This window comes from Pyrus communis, chromosome 2, assembly GCF_041283825.1.
Source record: "Pyrus communis isolate YQ-2024b chromosome 2, ASM4128382v1, whole genome shotgun sequence".
Lineage (NCBI taxonomy): Eukaryota > Viridiplantae > Streptophyta > Magnoliopsida > Rosales > Rosaceae > Pyrus > Pyrus communis.
Window position 1 is genome coordinate 28806898 of NC_142566.1, and position 20480 is coordinate 28827377.

General features: G+C 36.3%; 1 protein-coding gene and 2 long non-coding RNA genes across 3 annotated transcripts; 2 read left to right on the plus strand and 1 right to left on the minus strand.

The window, feature by feature from the left end:
• The first annotated feature begins 2247 nt into the window (after window positions 1–2247).
• LOC137746629 (uncharacterized) lies at window positions 2248–5211 on the plus strand. The gene is made up of 3 exons (XR_011069885.2): window positions 2248–4353; window positions 4752–4820; window positions 4912–5211. It is a non-coding gene; the product is annotated as an uncharacterized LOC137746629 (long non-coding RNA).
• A 301-nt stretch (window positions 5212–5512) lies between these two features.
• Window positions 5513–6517, plus strand: LOC148698889 (uncharacterized). The gene is made up of 2 exons (XR_015952403.1): window positions 5513–5623; window positions 5680–6517. It is a non-coding gene; the product is annotated as an uncharacterized LOC148698889 (long non-coding RNA).
• Window positions 6518–12087: 5570 nt separating this feature from the next.
• Window positions 12088–13910, minus strand: LOC137746612 (CBL-interacting serine/threonine-protein kinase 6). Its single transcript, XM_068486621.2, has one exon. It carries the CDS (start codon window positions 13582–13584, stop codon window positions 12286–12288), a length of 1299 nt encoding a protein of 432 aa, XP_068342722.2. The 5' UTR covers window positions 13585–13910; the 3' UTR covers window positions 12088–12285.
• Between the last annotated feature and the right edge of the window lie 6570 nt (window positions 13911–20480).

The following is a 20480-nucleotide window of genomic DNA, read 5'->3' on the forward strand; positions in this document are numbered from 1 at the left end:
TTTCTTTTCAAGTTGGATGATCGGAAATGTTCCCTTCGCATTATGTAGGCCGAGCATTCTTTTAGTGGAACATCTAGCTAGGTTCAACTCTCACGACCTTGGAAGATTGCGCACGGATATGTATTCACAAATATTATAGTGCACTGACAAAAACAAGTAAACAAATTATTTGTATTGCACTCACAAATATTACAACACAAAAACTCTCAAAGACGCAATATTAAAGACAATTTTAAAATGTACGACACTCTCTTATTTTCTAGAGACAAACTCTAGATGACTCACTACCATCACTTCTTGCTTCTCACTTCTTGGTTATTTGCTTGCTTGCTTATTTGATACAAATGGGTTGGATGCTTTCTCCTTTTATAGGGCCTAGTTGGAACTTTGGAGAAGCATGGGAACATCATGCTAGATTATTTCACTAACTTCCTTTGCTAAAGTTGTTTAGAATTAATTGCACTAATCTTGCATGTTGGTACGTAGAAACCTCACCATTCTTCTAGACTTTTTCTAGCCCAAGTGCTAATTAATTTTCATGCTCTGAGCCCTTATTCTTTGGGCTGGTGTTGATCTTTCAACGTGGTAGTCATCCCTCAAACGTAAATCATTAGTTTTTTCGTTCTTCGGTTCTTCCATTGAATAAAGGAAAATGTGAGCATTCTTTTTGTTAGTATTTGTTTTGGGTATACATGTTAGGACTGAACCAGCTACAGATGTCTATGTTTTTAATAGCCTTTTTTTTCCCCCTTGAAAATACACACATGAATAAAGCCTTGGAAGTATAAATTGGTTTCTTAGAGCTATCTAGTGCTCTATTAAACATGAATGAATATATTGCGTCAAATTAAAATCATGTCATATTAGAATCTTAGGAAACAACCAACAAACGAGCATTCCCATAAGAAAAGTCTTGATGAGTTCCTCTTGTTTTGGTGCGAGGCTTTTGTCACCTTCAGATAGTAACACTTGATGACGTTTTCATTTACATCTTCGAAATTAATCCTTGAAACTCTTTCCAACCCTGCTTGTTCTTGAATGCCACCTCTTTGTGCCTTTGGTTCAGAAAGTGATATTTTTGCCTTTGGTTCAGAGTCTTATTGTTTGAAATCCCTTATCGACTCCCTTGTTTTAAGTCCGTTTCTCAGTGCAAGCTCGTTTCCAAGCATTGGTACAGTCTCCTGTTAGATCATCATTTTATCCGCCGTTTTTTATGCGTCCGAAGGAGTCGTGAGAAAAAACCAATACGTACTGCCATAAGCATGAATGGGGAGGAATTCCTTAATAGAGTTTCGCCATCCTCTAGGCCCCTAGCTCAGTTGTTCAAAAGGCTTGCGAGTATCCATGGTTTGAAACAAGAGCCAATTGTGGTAGGTGCCTACGACGACGGATTTGTGCTGCACAAGCGAGTATAGTCAGGGGTGTAGAACTTTGAATATGGATTGTTCCAATTTCTTTTTTAGTCGTTTCTCATATTGATATGCTCTTGGATAAATCCTGAGAAATATTCCCTTTCGGGATACTACAAAATATCATGGGTCTTCAAGCAGCAAAGTGCACAAATTGTAGGTTTAAATCCATAAAAACCCCATTCTGCAGATTTGACCCATAAAGGCAGTCCTCGGGGTTGTATATTGAATTCAGGAGGAGGTACAAATCCCATTGTTGCACAAATTGTAACCTAAAAAGAAAAAAAATAAAATCAAGTAAATAACAAGATATATACAAAAATAATTAACTAAGAATATGATAAAACACAAATTATTTAAAACAATCCCCAGTAGCAGCACTAATTTCTTGATAGGTATTTTTATAACATGCAGAAGTAAGGATAATAACACTTTAAATACTTGTAAGAGTACAAGGTAATTGTAATATAGATGGCTCTAGCAAGATCATTTTCCACAGGGATTGAATGAATAATTTGTATCAAACCAAATCTTAATTAATTACTTAAAAAAAAGTTTTGAAAAAAAGGTGATTTTGTGATTTAAAATAATAAAAATTAATGTAATAGAAAATAATTACATAAAGTGACAAAATAAAATAAACTAAAAGAAAACAGTTTTTGAAATTAAAATGTAAAAGCCTAGGGTTCCGCCGTCACCTTAATAATCCTATATAGTTCTTCCAATAACTTAATTATTACACATGCATATTTTGAAGGTTATGTTTTCCTAATATATGCCTACTTGGACCCCCAACATAGAGCGTATATTAAACATGCAATTCATCTGTGGTATTCAGATCAAATCTAAACATGCTTGACTCATTAAGTTTTGTAAAACCTTTTGAAAAACCATACAATCCTTAAGACGTGGTATTCATGTTAAGTGAACTTGCATATATTAACCACAAGAAGCCTTCGTCAATTTCAAGGACCGACCTCCGACCAAAATTGTATCAAATTACTTTTTCTAAAGATCCTAACTGTTGCTAAGCATTAAGACAATTAGATAGTTTAAACCAGTAATTAATAATTCAAAACTTGCATGCATAATATCATAAGCAAATTGAAAAAAACCTACATATTCTTGCTAAGACTCATGCCTTCACCCTAGCAAATGGAAATTAAGTACGAACTATCATAAACAAAATATTATTAAAAACATGGATAGAAAACATCTTGAAAATAAACTTGAATCTTCTAAATTAATGCGTCCCTAAATTTTATGTGTTCTTCGCCTCTCCAAAATCCCTAATAGCTAAAAAACCTTATTTATATTACTAAAAAATAAAGCCTTAAAAGGTCTTAGAATAAAACTAGGAAATATAATAAAATAATAAAATAGAAAATAAAAGGTTTCCTATTTGAACAAAAATTCGTTCTCAGAAAATGAGACTTTTGAGCGATCAAATCAACTCTGATTTGGTCCCAAAATGTCTCTTTTGAAAGCTGAAGATGTCCCCTACAAATCATGAGAATGAATTTTCCTCAAAATATGTCATATTGACCTCCAAATTACCCAAAATGTCTAGAAATGTCAATCTAGAAAAGCTGAGCGCTGGGGCATAATTTCATTGCCACGGTCAAACCCAGCACCCTTTTGGCATTATGATTTGGGGTCTTTAGCCATCTGGGTCGACCCGAACAATGGCAAAGATGGATCTTTTGCTCCCTCTGCTCCACTTTGCCCCTCCCATCTCCTTCTTCCTTGCTTCTCATAACCTGAAAACCCATAAAACCTAGAAGACCAAACCCAGAAAACATAAAACACGTTGATCGCAAACCTTCCATATCTTTCACCTTCAAGCAAATTGCACATACACCCCACCGCAACTCCTTAATTTTAACTCTATTTTAGCTCTGTGGTTTGATTTTGAAGATATATAGTAGAAGGAGTTGGACGGGAAAGGAAAATGGAAGATATGGAGAAAAAGGAGGAGAGATCATGCGAGCAAAGAAAAGGGGAGAGACAGAGAATTCTAGAAAATAAAAAAGAATACCAAAAAAAAAAAATTATTATCTTGCTTTTTAGTCCGAAACTACGTCAAATACTTTACTAAGTTAGTCTATTCTAAATCAACCCAAATTAATCGCTGAAGTTAATCAAATTCGAAATAGTACGGTGCAACAAATGCACCGATAAGGTCTTAGGTTTTGGGCAACTATGGCTTATAAGAATTAACCCAAATAAAGTCAGACATGAGTTGAAACTAATATTATAAGTTTAAATAAATGGCTAAAATGTAATTTTAGTTTCAGAGCATTAGGGTTAGGTAGGGATGGGCAAAATATCCATGGTTACCCGTCCATTTAAACTTCATAGTTACGGTTATGGGTAACCGTTTAGATAAATAAATGGTTATGGGGATAACCGTTTACCCGTGAAATTTAAATGGGTAGTTATGGGTATTAACCGCGATTATAAATGGGTAACCGTTTACCCATTTATTTTATATATGTAAAATTAACAAAAATCATGTTCTCTATCAGACAAAACTTAGATCAATGCTATTGACTATAGTGTGGTTTATATAGCGGTGTTTTAATTAATTAAAAAATAATAAACAATAATCCATGCAGTATTTTTATCCTTAAATTGAATAAATCAAAAGAAATTTAAGTGACAAAAAATAAACAGGAGCGCGCTGAAATCATTTCCATTGCAGTATGCATGCATTAGATTTAGTTAAGATGTTAGTCAACTTACCAGTGGAATTGCAGGGTAGAGCCTCTGTGTCTTAGTCAAAGCTGCTAAGAGATATTGCATTTTATTAAGGGCATCTTCATTAAGACTGTCTGTAAGTTCAACAATGCTTGAATCATCTTTCAGATTTGGTGCTTCTCGAACTTCCGTTGCAACCTTTTCTTGCATATGAGGGCGCTTGCAGAGCATATAAATAACCCACGTAAGAGTGCACGCCGTTGTGTCTTTGTCGGCAATTATTTTAATTATTGAAATGGTATAAGGATTTAAAAAAAATTAAAATATGGAAATGTACGATGAATGTACCTATAATAGTGTTTAATTGTCAAAAAATATGTAGACAGATAAAAAATGGGTAATGGTTTAAAAAAAAAAAAAAAAAAAAAAAAAAAAAGATAAATGGGTGTTAAACAGTTATGATTAAATAGGTATGGTTAACCGTTCATAAATGGTTATGGGTATGGGGTATAACCATTGAAGCAATTACCCAACGGGTAAACGGTTATGAGTAAATAACCGCGGTTACCCGTCCGCCATAATCGTTGCCCATCCCTAGGGTTAGGATTCTAATCCTGCTACTTTTCCTATTCCTAATCCTAGGAGGTTAAGGAATATAGACGCTCCGATGCGTGCGTGTAGCTGTGATCATCAATTGCGGCAACCATACTTGTACTTAATTTTCAACTCCCTCAGTTCCTTTCGATTCTCTATTTTTGCAGTCTCGAAAATGTTGTAATTAAATCTTCAAGTCCATTTGCAGAATCATGCCGGTCGCCATTTGCAGAATCATGCCGTCGCCATGAAAACACCCCGCAGTAGCAGTACAATAACCCAGCCGTCCTCAGCAGCAGCAGCACCACCGGCCTCAGCCTCGGCCTCTGATGATCATATTCATCACTCTAAAGGACAAAAAAATATCTCAACGCTAGCGGCAAACAGGCTATCAACCAAAAATATTGATGATCTGCCTGACTCTCTTTTGGTTGAAATCCTTTGTGGACTTCCTTGTTTAATTCTGTTTCTCAATGCAAGCTCGTTTCCAAGCGTTGGTGCACGCTCATGTCAGATCATCACTCTATCTCCCGTTTTCTATGCGTCCAGAGGAATCGTAAGAATAAACCGATAGGTACCTCCATAAGCATGAATGGGTGTTAGTGTTACTGGAATCAATGAGTGTTTAGATGGAGCTGAACAGAAAGAACAAACGATGAACAAGTGAATACACATGGCACTCATGGCCCTTTTACAAAACTAGACATTTACACTTTGCCTCATTCTGCACAAGTGAATACACCAATTTAAAACAAAACTTATTCTAAAACCTATTCAGCTCAAATACTTATAATTCAACAATGGGGGGAGGGGGGGGGGGGAATTCTTTTATAGAATTTCACCATCCTCTACTTCGCTAGCTCAGTTGTTCAAAAGGCTTGTGAGTATCCACAGTTTGAAACAAGAGCCAGTCGTGGTAGGTACCTACAACGACTCCAGTTGTGGTAGGTACCTACAACGACTCCAGTTGTGGTAGGTACCTACAACGACTTAGTTTTGTGCTGCGCAAGCATGTGTAGTCAGCGTGATTACTACATCTGCAATCATCACATGATAATTATGAAACAGTTTCCTGCGAATTTAAAGCGCAGATCTTTTTCTCTGAGCCCGGTGAATGGAGGGAGTTCATTCTATCATCCCCATCAGCCTTTCGGGCAGCACTGTTGGGTCGGTGTATTGGCGTTGCTTCCAACAGAATGCTGTATTGGCTGAGCCATGGAGGAGACTTTATTGTTGGGCTGGATCCTTTCATGATCGATAACAATGATAATACTAGTTCATCTACTACAAGAAGTACTGTTTTTTTCAGTGAAGGTGACGAGGGGGATTGTGTCCCAATAGAGTGCCTAGATACGCTTGACGGGTGTCCGCGGCTGTGCGAGTAAGACCCTCCCACTCGCACTCCCTCTATTTGGGAGTTGAATGAAGAAAATGAAGGTGATCAGACGGTCACGATGCATGGAGGAGATGACAATTTGTGTGCGAGACTTAATAAGAGGGTATATTTGGCTGATAAGGCAAACACACCCGTGTGAAGTGAATGATCACATGCTCATCTTTTCGATCACAACTTCCCTTCGGATCTGAATCGGATGGAGATCGGTCGGATGGAGATCGAGTACAACGAGTATTCGGGTGGGTTTAGGAAGAAAGAGGAAGTACTTAGTCATTAAGGGTATCTCAGTAGTTTCATATCAACTTTTGGTTATAATTATTATAAAATTAAAATTGTGACTATAATTTTATATAGGGTCAAAATTTTAGTTATTTTTCTAAATTTCCCCAATATAATTGCAAATTGATTAGTTTAATTACCTCTACTATTGTCTCGAAGAATGATTAGTTTTTCTTCATAGTTTTTCTGTTAAACATGATTTATATTTTATACTACTACATAATTCCTGGTAGTTGGGAGATATTATGAGTTATTCTTCCAACAATTTATGTACAGCTAGTATTTTATATATTTTTAAGGCAAATGAATTTTATGAGATTTTATTTTTAGATTATATAGCAACTTCCCTCGTGAACCCTAAAAACCATGTGCCTTGTATGGACAAAATATGTCTGACAATTTCTTGAATGACTTGTTAATCCGACAAGAAATAACATGAAAATAACAAATTAAATGTTCAATCTGTTGATGAGTCGAGTCGTTATCAAGTTACTGTTAAGAACCCGATAACAAATCGGGTCATTATTGGGTCATTCGATTAAGAACCGATAAGATATTGTTTACCAAATCTAGATGTTAGACATGGCAATTTCTTGCATAACCCATTATAACCCATCACAACTTGTAAACGAATAAGGTCGTTATTGGTTTATCTGTTAAGAACCCCTTAAGATAACGGATTTGACACGACAATCCATCAAGTTAACGAGCATGAGACAAAAACGACACGAACATGACAAAGACAACTCGTTTGGTAAGCCTACTGGACAAAAAGACAAATTTCCCCAAAAAAAAAAAAAAAAAAACAAGGGTTGTTTTTCTGTGAATAAAAACTAATTAGCCCACGTATTAGGATTGTGATGCTGATATGACAGAAGGCAACATTCCGAATAATATAATCTTGCGTCCCCAAACAGATGGAAGCATAGACACACTGCCATGTATCTGAATGACAAAATCCTGAGTCCTATTATTTTGATTAACCTTGATCCATGGTCATGATATTGATATAATAACAACTAGGGTATATGAAGTGATATATGTTGTCATTTCATACCAACATTAACATTGACACATCGATGGATGATGTACCTAATTAACGGCCAACCTAGCTCAAGATCATGTGCTAAGCTTTCCAGTGCGGAACAATTGGGCCGTGACATTCCACCGCGCTTCTGAGGAGTCTAGGCTCAGTTTCATGATGAAACTAGGGTTTGATACCAGTTCTTAATACAAACTACATCAACAACAATCAGTCTTTTTCCACTAAATATGGTCGGCTATATGAATTTTAGAACGTAACTGTCTCGGTTTTGCCAATAGCATGACTAAACGAGTAAAACTTGCCCCTTCAACAGTCTGTAAGAGAAGCGTCCTCAATAGCTCTTAACCAATCTAATAAACCCTAGCTTGATACTGAGGTGATTCTGAAAAAAGTGGCTATCAAAAAAAGCAGAGAGCTTTTTTCTGTTTGGTAAACATTCAGCTTTAGCTTTTTTTCACAGTTTTGGGTGAAAAAAAGCCAAATACACAAAGCTGCAAAACCTAGCTTTGAAAAACCAGCTTTTACACATATGTTTTACATAAAAGTTTATCAAACACTATAATACTGTTTTTTTTTTTTTTTTCAAAAGCACTTTTACAAAAAGTTTACCAAACACTCTGCTGCTTTATTTCATAGCTGCTTATTCTCACAGCATAACAGAAGCGGTTTTTTTTCAAAACATAGTAATACCAAACCAGCCCTAAATGTTTTTCTTCTGGTGGGAGATAAAGAACTGGTTGGGTTCTCTAACAATAGACGAACTACATTGGTCCATAGTTGGAGACAATTGGATCCTCTAACTAAATCACCTAACGTATTATATTAACCTAGTTCAAGATAGATTAAGTTTCCAATGTGGAACAATTGGATCTTACTATTCCACCACGTTTCCTTGGAGCCTAGTCACAGTTATGTGGTGAAACTAATGTTTGCTAGCAATTGTTAAAAACACATCGGTAGAATTTACACCTAAAACAGTTTGTAAGAAATTAAAGGGTGTCCAAAAGCTCTTAAACCAACATAAGAAATGTTAACTTTTTCCACTGCGAGACACCAAGGTCCTTCAAAATGGATCGAGATCCTATTCGGATCTCATATTCCGAAATTGACCGACCGAATAATCTGGATTGTTGATGAGAGAGAGAGATATGGGATTTGGAGAGAGAGCTTATATGAAGTGGGCTAGAAGAATAACCTAATAAGGACTGCATAATTTAAATTGAATGGTCTGAATTACTGAGTTAGTGGGCTATGGAGCATGAGATCTGAAGAGGATCTCAGTTGCTCCAAAATAATAGATATCAACCTAAGCTATAGCACTACTTCTTAGGACAATGACAACTCTGTCTAAGCAAACCAACCAAGGAAGTAGGATTCTCTCCCCTCCTCTCACATTCTTTATTTTGTCTTTCTCTTTCTATAAAAAAATTAATATAAGATATTGATGTGACTTAACCGTGACCATTCATACAGGATGGGAGGGAAGGGGAGGGAAAAAAAGAGGGAGAGAGAATCCTACTCCAAAGGAAAGAGGGTAGGCTTAGCCTGACAATGCGCTAGTAATAATTTAGTTCAAATTCGCCTTTGGCGAGAATCGAACCTAAAACTTCGCACTTACAAGTGAAAAGAAATACTATTAGGCCGTATTATTAAGTGGCATTATTAACTGGCAGAAAGATAAATTATTCCACTCATACGATTTCAACGTCACAGCAAGGGCAGTAACCTAATTTGTCTCTAATACATAGACTAATTAATGAGTTATTATAATTAATCATGAACCAGTGCCTTGTGTATTATGAACACTAATCAAACAACGTTGCTTTCGTAATGAGTTATTATAATTAATCATGAACCAGTGCCTTGTGTATTATGAACACTAATCAAGCAACGTTGCTTTCGTAATTAGTCGTAATCAAACAGGGGCCCCCATCTGTTTAAGTATTATAAATCTTGCTTAACTTGTAGTGTGCATTGGTAGATTAAAACATGTGTTGTACCACTTGTATTCCTATTACCATTAAAAATTTCTCGTGAAGAAGAAGGATATTCTCCTTGATTTTCGAATTTAATATCAAAGAAACATGATTACGAGCTGAATGTGGTACGCTTATATAATTCGCATGGGACGGTGCATGTTTGATTAGAGTCAATCATTCATTATTATTATAATTAAACTTGAGTTAACAAGGTACCAATTGGCACTCAAATCAGAGGAGAAATTTTTAGTGTTGAGAATATGCCCGGTACATTAAGTATCATAATACAAGTAGTTAGGTATTTAAAAAAAAAAAACAATTCTAACCACTTGTGTTATAACACTTGATGTATCGGTTAGTTCCCCACACATTGAAAAATATTTCCAATCAGTGATGGGTGATGGTTTGAGTGAACAAAAGAATGATGGCAGAAGTCACCAGAGAGTCGCATACTATATGTGACAGAAGAAGCCTTAAACTCGAGAATATTTTTGGATACAGCGATATTGGAGGTGAAGACCTGGCCACACAAAGGATCAACTACATAATAAGATAGCGAAATTGTTATTTATAAGAATCGAATTTAAGATTTCTCATTTATAAATAAAGTTAAATACCACCAAAATATAATATTAGTAGATGAATCCAAGAATGTTATATTTTCTGAGGCTTGCTCATTTCTTTACCCTTTTAGTATAGATAATATTATTTATTCTTAAAATATATTCTAATTATTGCACAACAAGAAGAAAAAATAATGCAAATAATGCTGGGTGGAAGATGGACGGGGCAAATCTAGAGAATGGGATGTTAACCCATGCGGTTGCTGCCTCTTTGAATCTTGTGAATCCAAATTGGCTACTCTCTACTCTTTGTCTTACTAATTAAGCTAGATAGTCCCACTAGCTGCCCGACAATGCGAGGGCCTAGCGTTAATACCAATAGCATTCCAATGGGTAAGTTTCGAGACTCAACCATTTAGTTGACAGGTTTTTTTTGCACGGTAAGGACAAATCAAGGCCACACAAAAGCTTAAGAACCTCTCGTTGTTTCATGCATGGAGATAGCATAGCATATGGGACAGTTGTTATATCAAATGCCAAGTTGTGTACGACAATCAATCAATTTTAGCTCCTAATATGAGCAGCCTTGCATCCATAATTGAATGGACCACAAAATGAAACAAGGCAAGTGTCAAGGATAACGTTATATCATATTTTAAGAATAACAATCAGGCATTAATAATGGGCAAGCGAGAAATGAGTTCCGCACACTCATTTTTCTCATTCTACACTCTTATTTATGATTTTTGTTTCTAAATTTAATTTGAATTTGTTCAATCTAAATGCTCAAAATAAACAGGGGAGTGTAGTGCATAAAATGGGAGGTGCAAAAAACATCGTCTTTTTATATTTTAGTCCAACAGTGATGGTAGGTTTGAGTTGTCTTATATTATTTTCAAATACGGATACCAAGAGTCTTGAGAAGAAAACATTGGAACCAAAACTCAAATATGAGTTTTAACAATTCAGCTCGCTCATGGTGTCAAAATTTCAAATACTATAACGAAACCTAAATATAAATTTCTATTTGACACAAAACTTGTAAATGGATTGATGTCTTATAAAGGAGAGATTTCTCAATGTGTCCAGAACACATTAAATATGTCACATGTTATTATACAAATTGAGAAAAGATTTTTTTTTTTTTTTTTTTTTTTTTTTACAAATATTTTTTCACTTGTATAATAACATATGACATACATACCCGTATTTCGAATATACTAAAAAATCTCTCACTAAAAAGGACGAACGGTAATATTTAAAACTAAGATTTTCCGGTGCATTAGAGATGAGCAAGGCACAAGAATTTGCAACTTGCAAGTGTTAAGTAAAAAAATCGGGGACAATAATTGAGCACATGGTTGATGAGGAAAAGATAATGATGGAAAAACCAATCATACAATCACCAAGCCCCACCTCACTTATCGTCCAAATTTTACTATATTAAAAATTAAATGGGATTTCATGACTCATCATCCATCTCACGTACCCGAATTTGCCACCAAGGGGAGGGAAAAGTAATGCCTGCTGGCGTGTAAAGCAAATAACACGTCTAGCAACTTTAATTCACCCAACATTTGAGATAAGATAAGGGGAAAATAATGACCAAGATTTCAAGTTATCACTGTACTTGGCCAATTATCGCTCTTTCTTATACAAATAAGATAAGCACATGACCAATTGGTCTCGCGGTGATATGTTTACGTTTACTTTTTGTTTGACAAGTTCTACTCATCCAAATACAAAAACGACGTATATTTTGAAGTGTTTAAAACTAAATGCTTGTTTGAGACTGCTTTGTAAAAGTAAATTAGTAAGTAACATCAAATGCTTCCTCACAAATTCAAACGTTTTTTGACGATCTAGAAAGCGCCGGTTCTACATCGAGAACGAAAAGAACAGTAAATTTTTATAAATTCTGTATCATCTCATAATTTAACGCAACTTTTGGGAGTTTCATTGATATTTCTCTTATATTGTAACGAAAAATTAAAAAGGGTCTCAAACAAATCCTAAACTAAGATTAGGATTAATTGAGTCATGATGTAAATAGGTTAGCAAACCATTGTGAAATCACTTTGTAAATATTCACATTTCTAAGAAAATAAATAAAAGGAAAAGCTTATGTGAAATTAACCTGCACATATTCACATAAATTCACAGTTTCACCTTTCACAGCACACACACAAAGAGCATCATGAAAAACAGATTAAAACGACAGAGAGGGACGTCACGGGACAGCCCGGCCGGTTCCGATTCCAACTTAATTAATCGAAACAACACCAACAATTAACCACACACTAATCACAATCTTAAAATCTTAATCAATCAAGCCGCCGTCGACGGGGGATGTCCACACGATGTCCTTGAGTGCCGGCCGCAGCTCCTCACTGCAGAACTGGTTGTACTCCAACGTATCGCCATTGTCCTTCTTCACCTCCACCACCAAAAACGACGGCGTCACGGCGAATATCTCCGCCGCTATCGCCAGCTTCCCCTTCCGCCCGGTCTCCTGCCCCTGCAGCCTCACCATCGAGTCGCTCTTCTTTATCCTGAACTTCCCCGCCGCCGCCACCTCCTCCAGCTTCGAAATCACGCTGCTCGCCGACCGCGTTGTCACGAACCGCAGCTCCTCCCTCTCCTCCCGCTTCTTCTCCTCGAAGAGCGGCGACAGATCAAACCCCTCCGACAGCGATATTATGTGAAACGCGTTCAGCGTCTCCGTCTGCGTCGACGTGATCTTCTCGCTCGGCTCGTCGAACTCCTGCTCCTGTTTCGTCAGTACGACTTTGGGAATCGATTTCTTGAACCAGGAGGAGTCCATGACCTTGGAAATGGTGATTCGGGTACTCGGGTTCGGGTCGAGAAGCTTCGTCACGAGTCTCCGGGCCTCAGACGAGAACCACGGTGGGCATTTGAAATCTCCTCTGTAAATCTTCCGGTACATGGCCACGAGATTGTCGTCTTGAAACGGCAAAAACCCGGCGAGAAGCACGTAGAGGATGACGCCGCAGGACCAGAGATCCGCCTTGGCTCCGTCGTATCCTTTTTTTCCGATGACCTCCGGAGCCACATACGCCGGCGTGCCGCATGTGGTATGGAGAAGCCCGTCCTGCTTCAAGTGCTCGGTAAAAGCGCTAAGCCCGAAGTCGGTGACCTTCAAGTTGCCGTCCTGGTCTAGGAGGAGGTTCTCCGGCTTCAGATCCCGGTGGTAAACGCCGCGGCTGTGGCAGAAATCTATGGCGGAGATGAGCTGCTGGAAGTAGACTCTGGCAACGTCCTCCCTGAGCCGGCCCTTGGCGATTTTGGCGAAGAGCTCACCGCCGCGGACCAGATCCATGGCGAAGTAGATCTTGGACTTACTCGCCATGACCTCGTGGAGCTCGACGATGTTGGGGTGCTTCACCATCCTCATGACGGAGATCTCCCTTTTGATCTGCTCCATCATCCCCACTTTAATCACCTTCTCCTTCCCCACAACCTTCATCGCCACGTTCTTCCCGCTCTGCAGGTGGCGGGCGTGGTAGACCTTGGCGAAGGTGCCGTGACCCAGAAGACGGCCCAGCTCGTACTTGCCATGCAGCAACGAGCTGCCGCCGCTTTCTTTCTGCTCGGCCATTGGTAACTAAAACAAACTTTTAAAAAAATACACGAAAGGTGTGGCCTCTGAGAAAAAAACGTAACCGCTGCGGAAAACAAGAAAAGAGGCGAATGGATCACCCGTCCTCTACGTGTTTCCGGTGACAATTCCTGCCGCCGATGCAGCGTTTGGCACGTACTGAAAGCTCAGGCTTGGGCAGCGAAGCTTCTCTCATCTCTCTGCATTCCCTAACCAGCTTCAGTTTGCTAAGACGATTTAAATATTTAGGGTTTCCGAAAGCACCACCGTTCGCGGCGGCTGAGCTCTTTTAGGTTTTGGCCTCTCTTTCTTTTTCTCTTTCTCTTCGTTTCATGGCCTCTGCATATATATAGCGCTCTTGGTGTCCGAATTACGATTTTACCCCCGTGTCGGCTTTCCGCTGTGTCAGCGGTGTCCACTGTCGAGCCACTTCATGTAGGTTACGTGTCAAAGCTGGCTTGGTTGTTATTTGGTTACTGACACGTGTTAGGCTTTCTCTAGCGTTTCGGTCACCGCCTAGTAAAATTTTTAGTTGTGACAGGAACACAAATGATACATCATGTGTTTTAATAAAAGTGGTAGGAAATCTTATTTTTTAAGTTATTAACTTTTTAGCACACATATCCCATCATTTGCGTAGTGACACATGGTGTACCACTCCGTGTACCGATGACATTGGAAAATCTCTCCACAATATGACTGGTACATGAAGTGGTACACCACATGTCACTATGCAAATGGTGAGATATGTGTGCTAAAAAGTTAATAACTTAAAAAATAAAAGTTTTCATCATTTTTATTAAAACACATGATGTAGCACTTGGGTTCCGGTCACAACGAAAAATTTCTCCACAGCCTGGGGATGAAGAGCTTTAGGTTTCTAGTTTCGGATTTCAAGAGAATTTTAGAAATCATAATACAAAATGAGAAAATAATATATTTTTACGTTTTTTTATTTATAATTTTGTGGGCGATAAGGTTTCTCCGAATAATGTGAGGGATGATATGGGGCGTGTAACTACTATATGTGATAAGAGGTGTGATTTCATTTTTATCAAAATATGATTTTGGTCCTCGTATTGTTTGGAAAGTATCATTCTGTTAATTTTGCATTTTATATTGCCTAAGATGGTAATAAAGTAAAGTTAAAAGAACGAGTGGTGATTGCGTATATCCTTCTTTTATTCCTTAAATAGCTAGGGTTGGTTTCATGTATGTATAAGTGTATTCAAAGGTCAAATGCATTTCTAGAACCTACCCATTTATTGAGAGACACGTGTTCCCATAATTGGTGGTGGACCCCACTCGATTCTTACTTTGCCAGTTGGTGTGTTATTTGGTAAGTGAAAACTCAGAAAACAACCTCATGCATACATGAGTCTGACAATCGTTTACACGATGCACATACGAAACGACATTAAAATAACGAATTTTGAGTTAATATAGTAACTAATAAGGTTATTTTCGGGTAACTCGTTAAGGATTCGTTAACGTTTCGAGTTATTATTGTGTCACTTGTTAATAATCCGATAAAATATCGTTTGCAAGACCTAGACAGCAGACATGATAATTTCTTGCATGATGTGTTAACCCAATACGAAACGACACAATCCGTTAACGAATTGAGTCTTTATTGGGTCACCTGTCAAAAACTCATTTAGATAACGGGTTTGATATTACATGTTAAGATAACGGATATGACACAAAAACAACACGAGTACGACAAAACAGGACCCGTTTGCCTAGTTTCGACTCTATATGATGGACTGTGCCCCGACATACACCTAACCTTTCATTTCATAATCAGCTTGTGGTAAACTTCATGAGCAAATACTGACATGTTTACGTAGGTGTTCATATTACTTCGGTTTGTGATGTTTTATTATTAATTTCATGAATAAAAAATTGTATAAAGTTAACATCTATTGGATTCCACATGAGATCATATTATGGATACTAGCATATGGGCACACATGTGAGAAAATTTTTTATTTTTGTTTTTGAAATAGAAGAAGAGAGGAGGAGAGTGATAGAGAATGTGGGAGCAAGAAGTTTTATTTTTTTATTTTTTATTTTTTTAACTAGAGATATGTTAGAATTACACGTAGGTGAGGCTTTGAAAAAAAACAGCAAAATTTGATTGTATGAAATTACATTTCTGCCCCATATTTCATATTCATGTTCTGTTTTAATTAGAGGATTAAACAGGTAATTTCACAAGATTTTGGTTGACAATGAATGTTTTATTAATTAATAGAGATTAATAAAGATTACAAAATGAGAAAACAATATATTTACGTTTTTTTTTAATAATTTTGTGGGCCAAATGCGTTTGATAAGGTTTCTCCGAATAATGTGAGTGATGATATGGGATGTGGAACTACCGTATGAGATAAGAGCTGTAATTTCATTTTTTTCAAAATATGATTTTGGTCCTCGCATTGTTTGGAAGTTTCGTTCTGTTAATTTTATTGCCTAAGATGGTAATAAAGTAAAGTTAAAAGAACGAGTGGTGATTGCGTATATCCTTCTTTTATTCCTTAAATAGCCAGGGTTGGTTTCATGTATGTATAAGTGTATTCAAAGGTCAAATGCATTTCTAGAAACTACCCATTTATTGAGAGACACGTGTTCCCATAATTGGTGGTGGACCCCACTCGATTCTTATGTTGCCAGTTGGTGTGTTATTTGGTAAGTGAAAACTCAGAAAACAACCTATGCATGCATTATTTTGACAATCTTTTTCACGATGCACTAACTCGGTACAAAACGACATTAAAATAAAAAATTTTGAGTTAATATGTTAACTAGTCGAGTTACTTTCGGGTAACTCGTCAAGGACTCGTTAACGTTTCAAGTCGTTATCGAATCACCTGTTAAGAATCCGATAAGATATTGTTTGCAAGATCTAGTTATTATGCATGACAATTTCTTGCATGATACATTAATCCAGCACGAAACAACACGATCCGTTAACAAATCGAGTCTTTATTGAGTCACCTGTCAAAAACTCATTAAGATAACAAGTTTGATACGACACATTAAGATAACAGGTATAACACGAAAACAACACAAACTAAGACAAAACAAAACACGTTTGCCAGGCCTAGATTCGAGTACTCTATATGATGGACTGTACGCCGACATACACCTAACCTTTCATTTCATAATCAGGTTGTGGTAAACTTCATGAGCAAATACCGACATGTTTACTTAGGTGTTCATATTACTTCGGTTTGTGATGTTTTATTATTAATTTCATAAACAAATAAAGTTAACATCTATTGGATTCCACATGAGATTATATTATAGATATTATTGATGCGGATTTATAATGGATTGTTGGACTTCTAAAACTTTAGCATGCTACTCGAGCATAATAAAATGAAAATTCAACTTGAAAAACTTGAATCAAATCCCGACACGCAAATAAAAATGTGTTACGTACGGACTCACAGTTATCTTTAAGTGTAACTCGCTAAAAAGATAATTTGACATGAGTACGTGTTAAAGCATGTCCCGTTCCCGCATCGGAAAACCATCTCTTTCATGTTAGAGTGATTTTCTAAAGCGGTGCAACAAGAGAAAACGAAATTGTATAAATCACTAGTATTAAGTGAATATGTGGCATAAACTATTTTCTGTATTTGGAATTTGAAGTTTGCTTAGCGTCGATTAATTCTATCTTTAACTTGAGCCGGACTTCATAATATATCATCATGGATTATCAGGCGTCACACGAGGTGCTACATCACGTGTTCATATATAAATGGTGGATTATGTGTGTTAAAAGATTAATAACTTAAAAATTAAAATTTTCCATCACTTACATAAAAACACGTGATGTATCATCTGTGTTTCCGTCACAATTAAACATTTATCGATCATCAGAGTCACAAAGACTGAGAGAGGTGGTTGTATTGGTGGTGGTGACTTGTAGCCGCAGTTTGAATCCATAAAAAACATGAGCGGACCGAGGACTAGAGAAAGCTTATGCTTGAAGTTAAACCACTCGATATTTATGGATTGGATTGCTAAAAACCAAGACAGCTTATGCATGTAACAGTGGATCCATCTGTTATTGTTTCTTTGTCACTAATTTCTAACAAATATCTTCGATTAATGTAGTAATTTTTAACTTGAAGACCCACCGATATATCGTACGTCACTATTATCTCCACTTATAAACTTTTCATAAACTTTGTTGGTTTTCCAACTCTAATTGAGTTGTAATACACTTTTTGTTGTTTCAAAGAAGGACGATGATGTGATATTATTTTACTATATGTGTGTTATAATTAAAATTTTTTACTTTTTATTATATAGATATCTCTTTTAAAAATTTTATTTAATTTAATAATTTTTTTGTTATTTATAAATTAAACAAATTAACGGTTTCATCGTGCTTGCTTCAAATAAAATAAGTAGAAGTATTTATTACCTTCCAAGCACAAGCACTGCTATTATTGTTAAAGAATAAAATTTCACATCAATCACATAATAAAATAAACAATTAATATATAAGAGTTTACACTCCTGCTATTACTGAGATATCTTTATAATAAAATACCTAATAATTAATAAATGAGTTACTCATAATAGTATCGATAATGTTGGTAGCAGATTGTGGTATAAAGTATCAATGCGGACATGAAATTCATATGCAGCTTGTGTGCAAAGAGTGTCAGTCAATTAAGTTTCTGTTTCTGTTGAGTCTTGTGTGGCGTGCAAATAGCAGACCGCAGGCTTAGCTAAGAGAAATTGCCAGAACCGCAAATTTTTGGGCGGCTGCATGCATGCATGCTCTGGTTTGAACAAAAAATAAGTGAGGAAGGGCGGAAGTAGATGTGACCGAGAAACATCTGATCAGTTGTGCCCATCTTCTTGCTTATGGCGGCCATGCTATTCGACACACACTGTACCCGCCCACCAACACTTATGATTATTTTCTCTCTTTTTTATTTTTCCTTTTAATTATTAAATTTTTTGACACCCCATAATTTGAAAAGTTATCTCTTAAAAATTATAGTAAATTTTTTGTAATTGTTATTTTTTGCCACTTAGTACTACGATTTAGTGATATTTTCTTTACTTATAAATGAGAGATCTTAGATTCGATTTTCGTCAAAGACGAACTTGAACCACATTATTGTTAGTTTATTGTGAGGCTATACTCATCCCTTTAATGTAGATAATATCATTTATTAAAAAAAAAAAAAATAATATCAATTATTCTTAAATTGTCATACGCACACTCACTCATCATGGCCTTGATTAATTCGGTCTCGTGATTAATGTTAATAATACAGCTTACGTATGGAATGGAGCGAACATAAACATTAAAAAAAGAAAAGGGAGGATTTTTTTTTTGGGGGGGGGGGGGCTTTTTTTTTTCTGGTTCAGGTCACTCAACACAAAAACATACATGCTTTGTGCAGCTGTGCTTGTTTTTCTGTCCTTCTGTTTATCAATTTGAGCCCACATGCCCTTCCTTCATGCCAGCTTTCTTAGTTCTTGGAAGAGACGCATAAACCCTAAATATTGTTAGAAATATATAAATTGATGTGAAAGTTTTGGTATTTATGGTTGTTATGCCTAAAAATTTTAAAATTTTAAAAAGGTCCCCAACAATAGGGGTAGGTTTGAAAAACTAAAAACCAAAAAAAATGAAGCGAAACCAAAAAAATCGAACATAATTTGACAAAGCGAATCAAACCGAAAACTATTTGTTCGGTTTTCAATTTGGTGATTCAGCAATGCTATTTATTGGGTTATCTATTGCAAATTTACAATTATCATGGTTTCAGCTACTATAGTTATACAAACTATGCATGAACACCACCGTTGCTTAGAAGTTTGGAATTTCCATTTCATTGTGTCGCTGTTCAATCGTGATCCTCTCTACTTGATCGGTCAAAATAACATAATGACATCGCCACAACATTATTTCTCATTGTATGAGCTTGACTTAATCTGCATACTTCATGGATCTCGGTAATTCAATGAATAGTATATTCTGCGCTGGTAAGCAAAATTTTCTCTTTCAGAATTTAAGTGTGTATACATAGCTAGGAAATGCTCATATGCAGGTCCATTGAAACAGATTCTTAGAGACAATTTCACATGATATTGGTGCACTCATTATTGACAAGATTCCTTTCGTTATGTTTGTTTGCAGGTGCATGTAATATAATATATATATATATGTATGTATATATGAATTGATTTATCTGATCTCATGAATACTGAATAGCTATAAAGCATCTACATCCGCATGCAGATGCAGGTGCTTCAGGCCGATTCTTGGCACAATTTAGTGAATACAGAGGTATACATGCTAATGTCGAATTCACCTTTAATAAAAAAATTTAAAATCTCTTAGAAGAGAGAAATACTATTGACAAAATATCACATATATTAAATAATTACATAAGATAAGATATAACTGCAAAGATAATAAAGAAAATATAATATTGTTATTTGCAAGATCATGACGTATAATTCCTCTTCTTATTTTTTCCAGATTTTTTTGTAAGGTTTAAAAGAGTAATTTACGTACGAAAAAATAGATTTCAGATTCTTATTTTAATTTATCAAAGGAGTGTAACCATTCGTATGGTTTTTTTTTTTTAAAGAAGAGTACGATATTCATTGAAGATTGAAATACGTACAAATTGAGAATAGGATGCTTACAATAGGCCTTGATAAAAACCTTGCCGGGGCTTTCAACCAGATTAAAGGGAAAATGAGCATCCCGCACCAAATTAACTACTAGTACTATCCTTTAATAATAAATGAGAAATTACATCAGGAGGTTCTTCAAACCAAGAAACCGGGTGATCAACAATAAGACTAAACCTTGCAAGGCGATGAGCCACCTTATTCGTCTCTCTTCG

Bases quoted from the DNA above. Each gene is read 5' to 3' on its own strand.
- LOC137746612 (XM_068486621.2), bottom strand. From the start codon at position 13,584: ATGGCCGAGCAGAAAGAAAGCGGCGGCAGCTCGTTGCTGCATGGCAAG.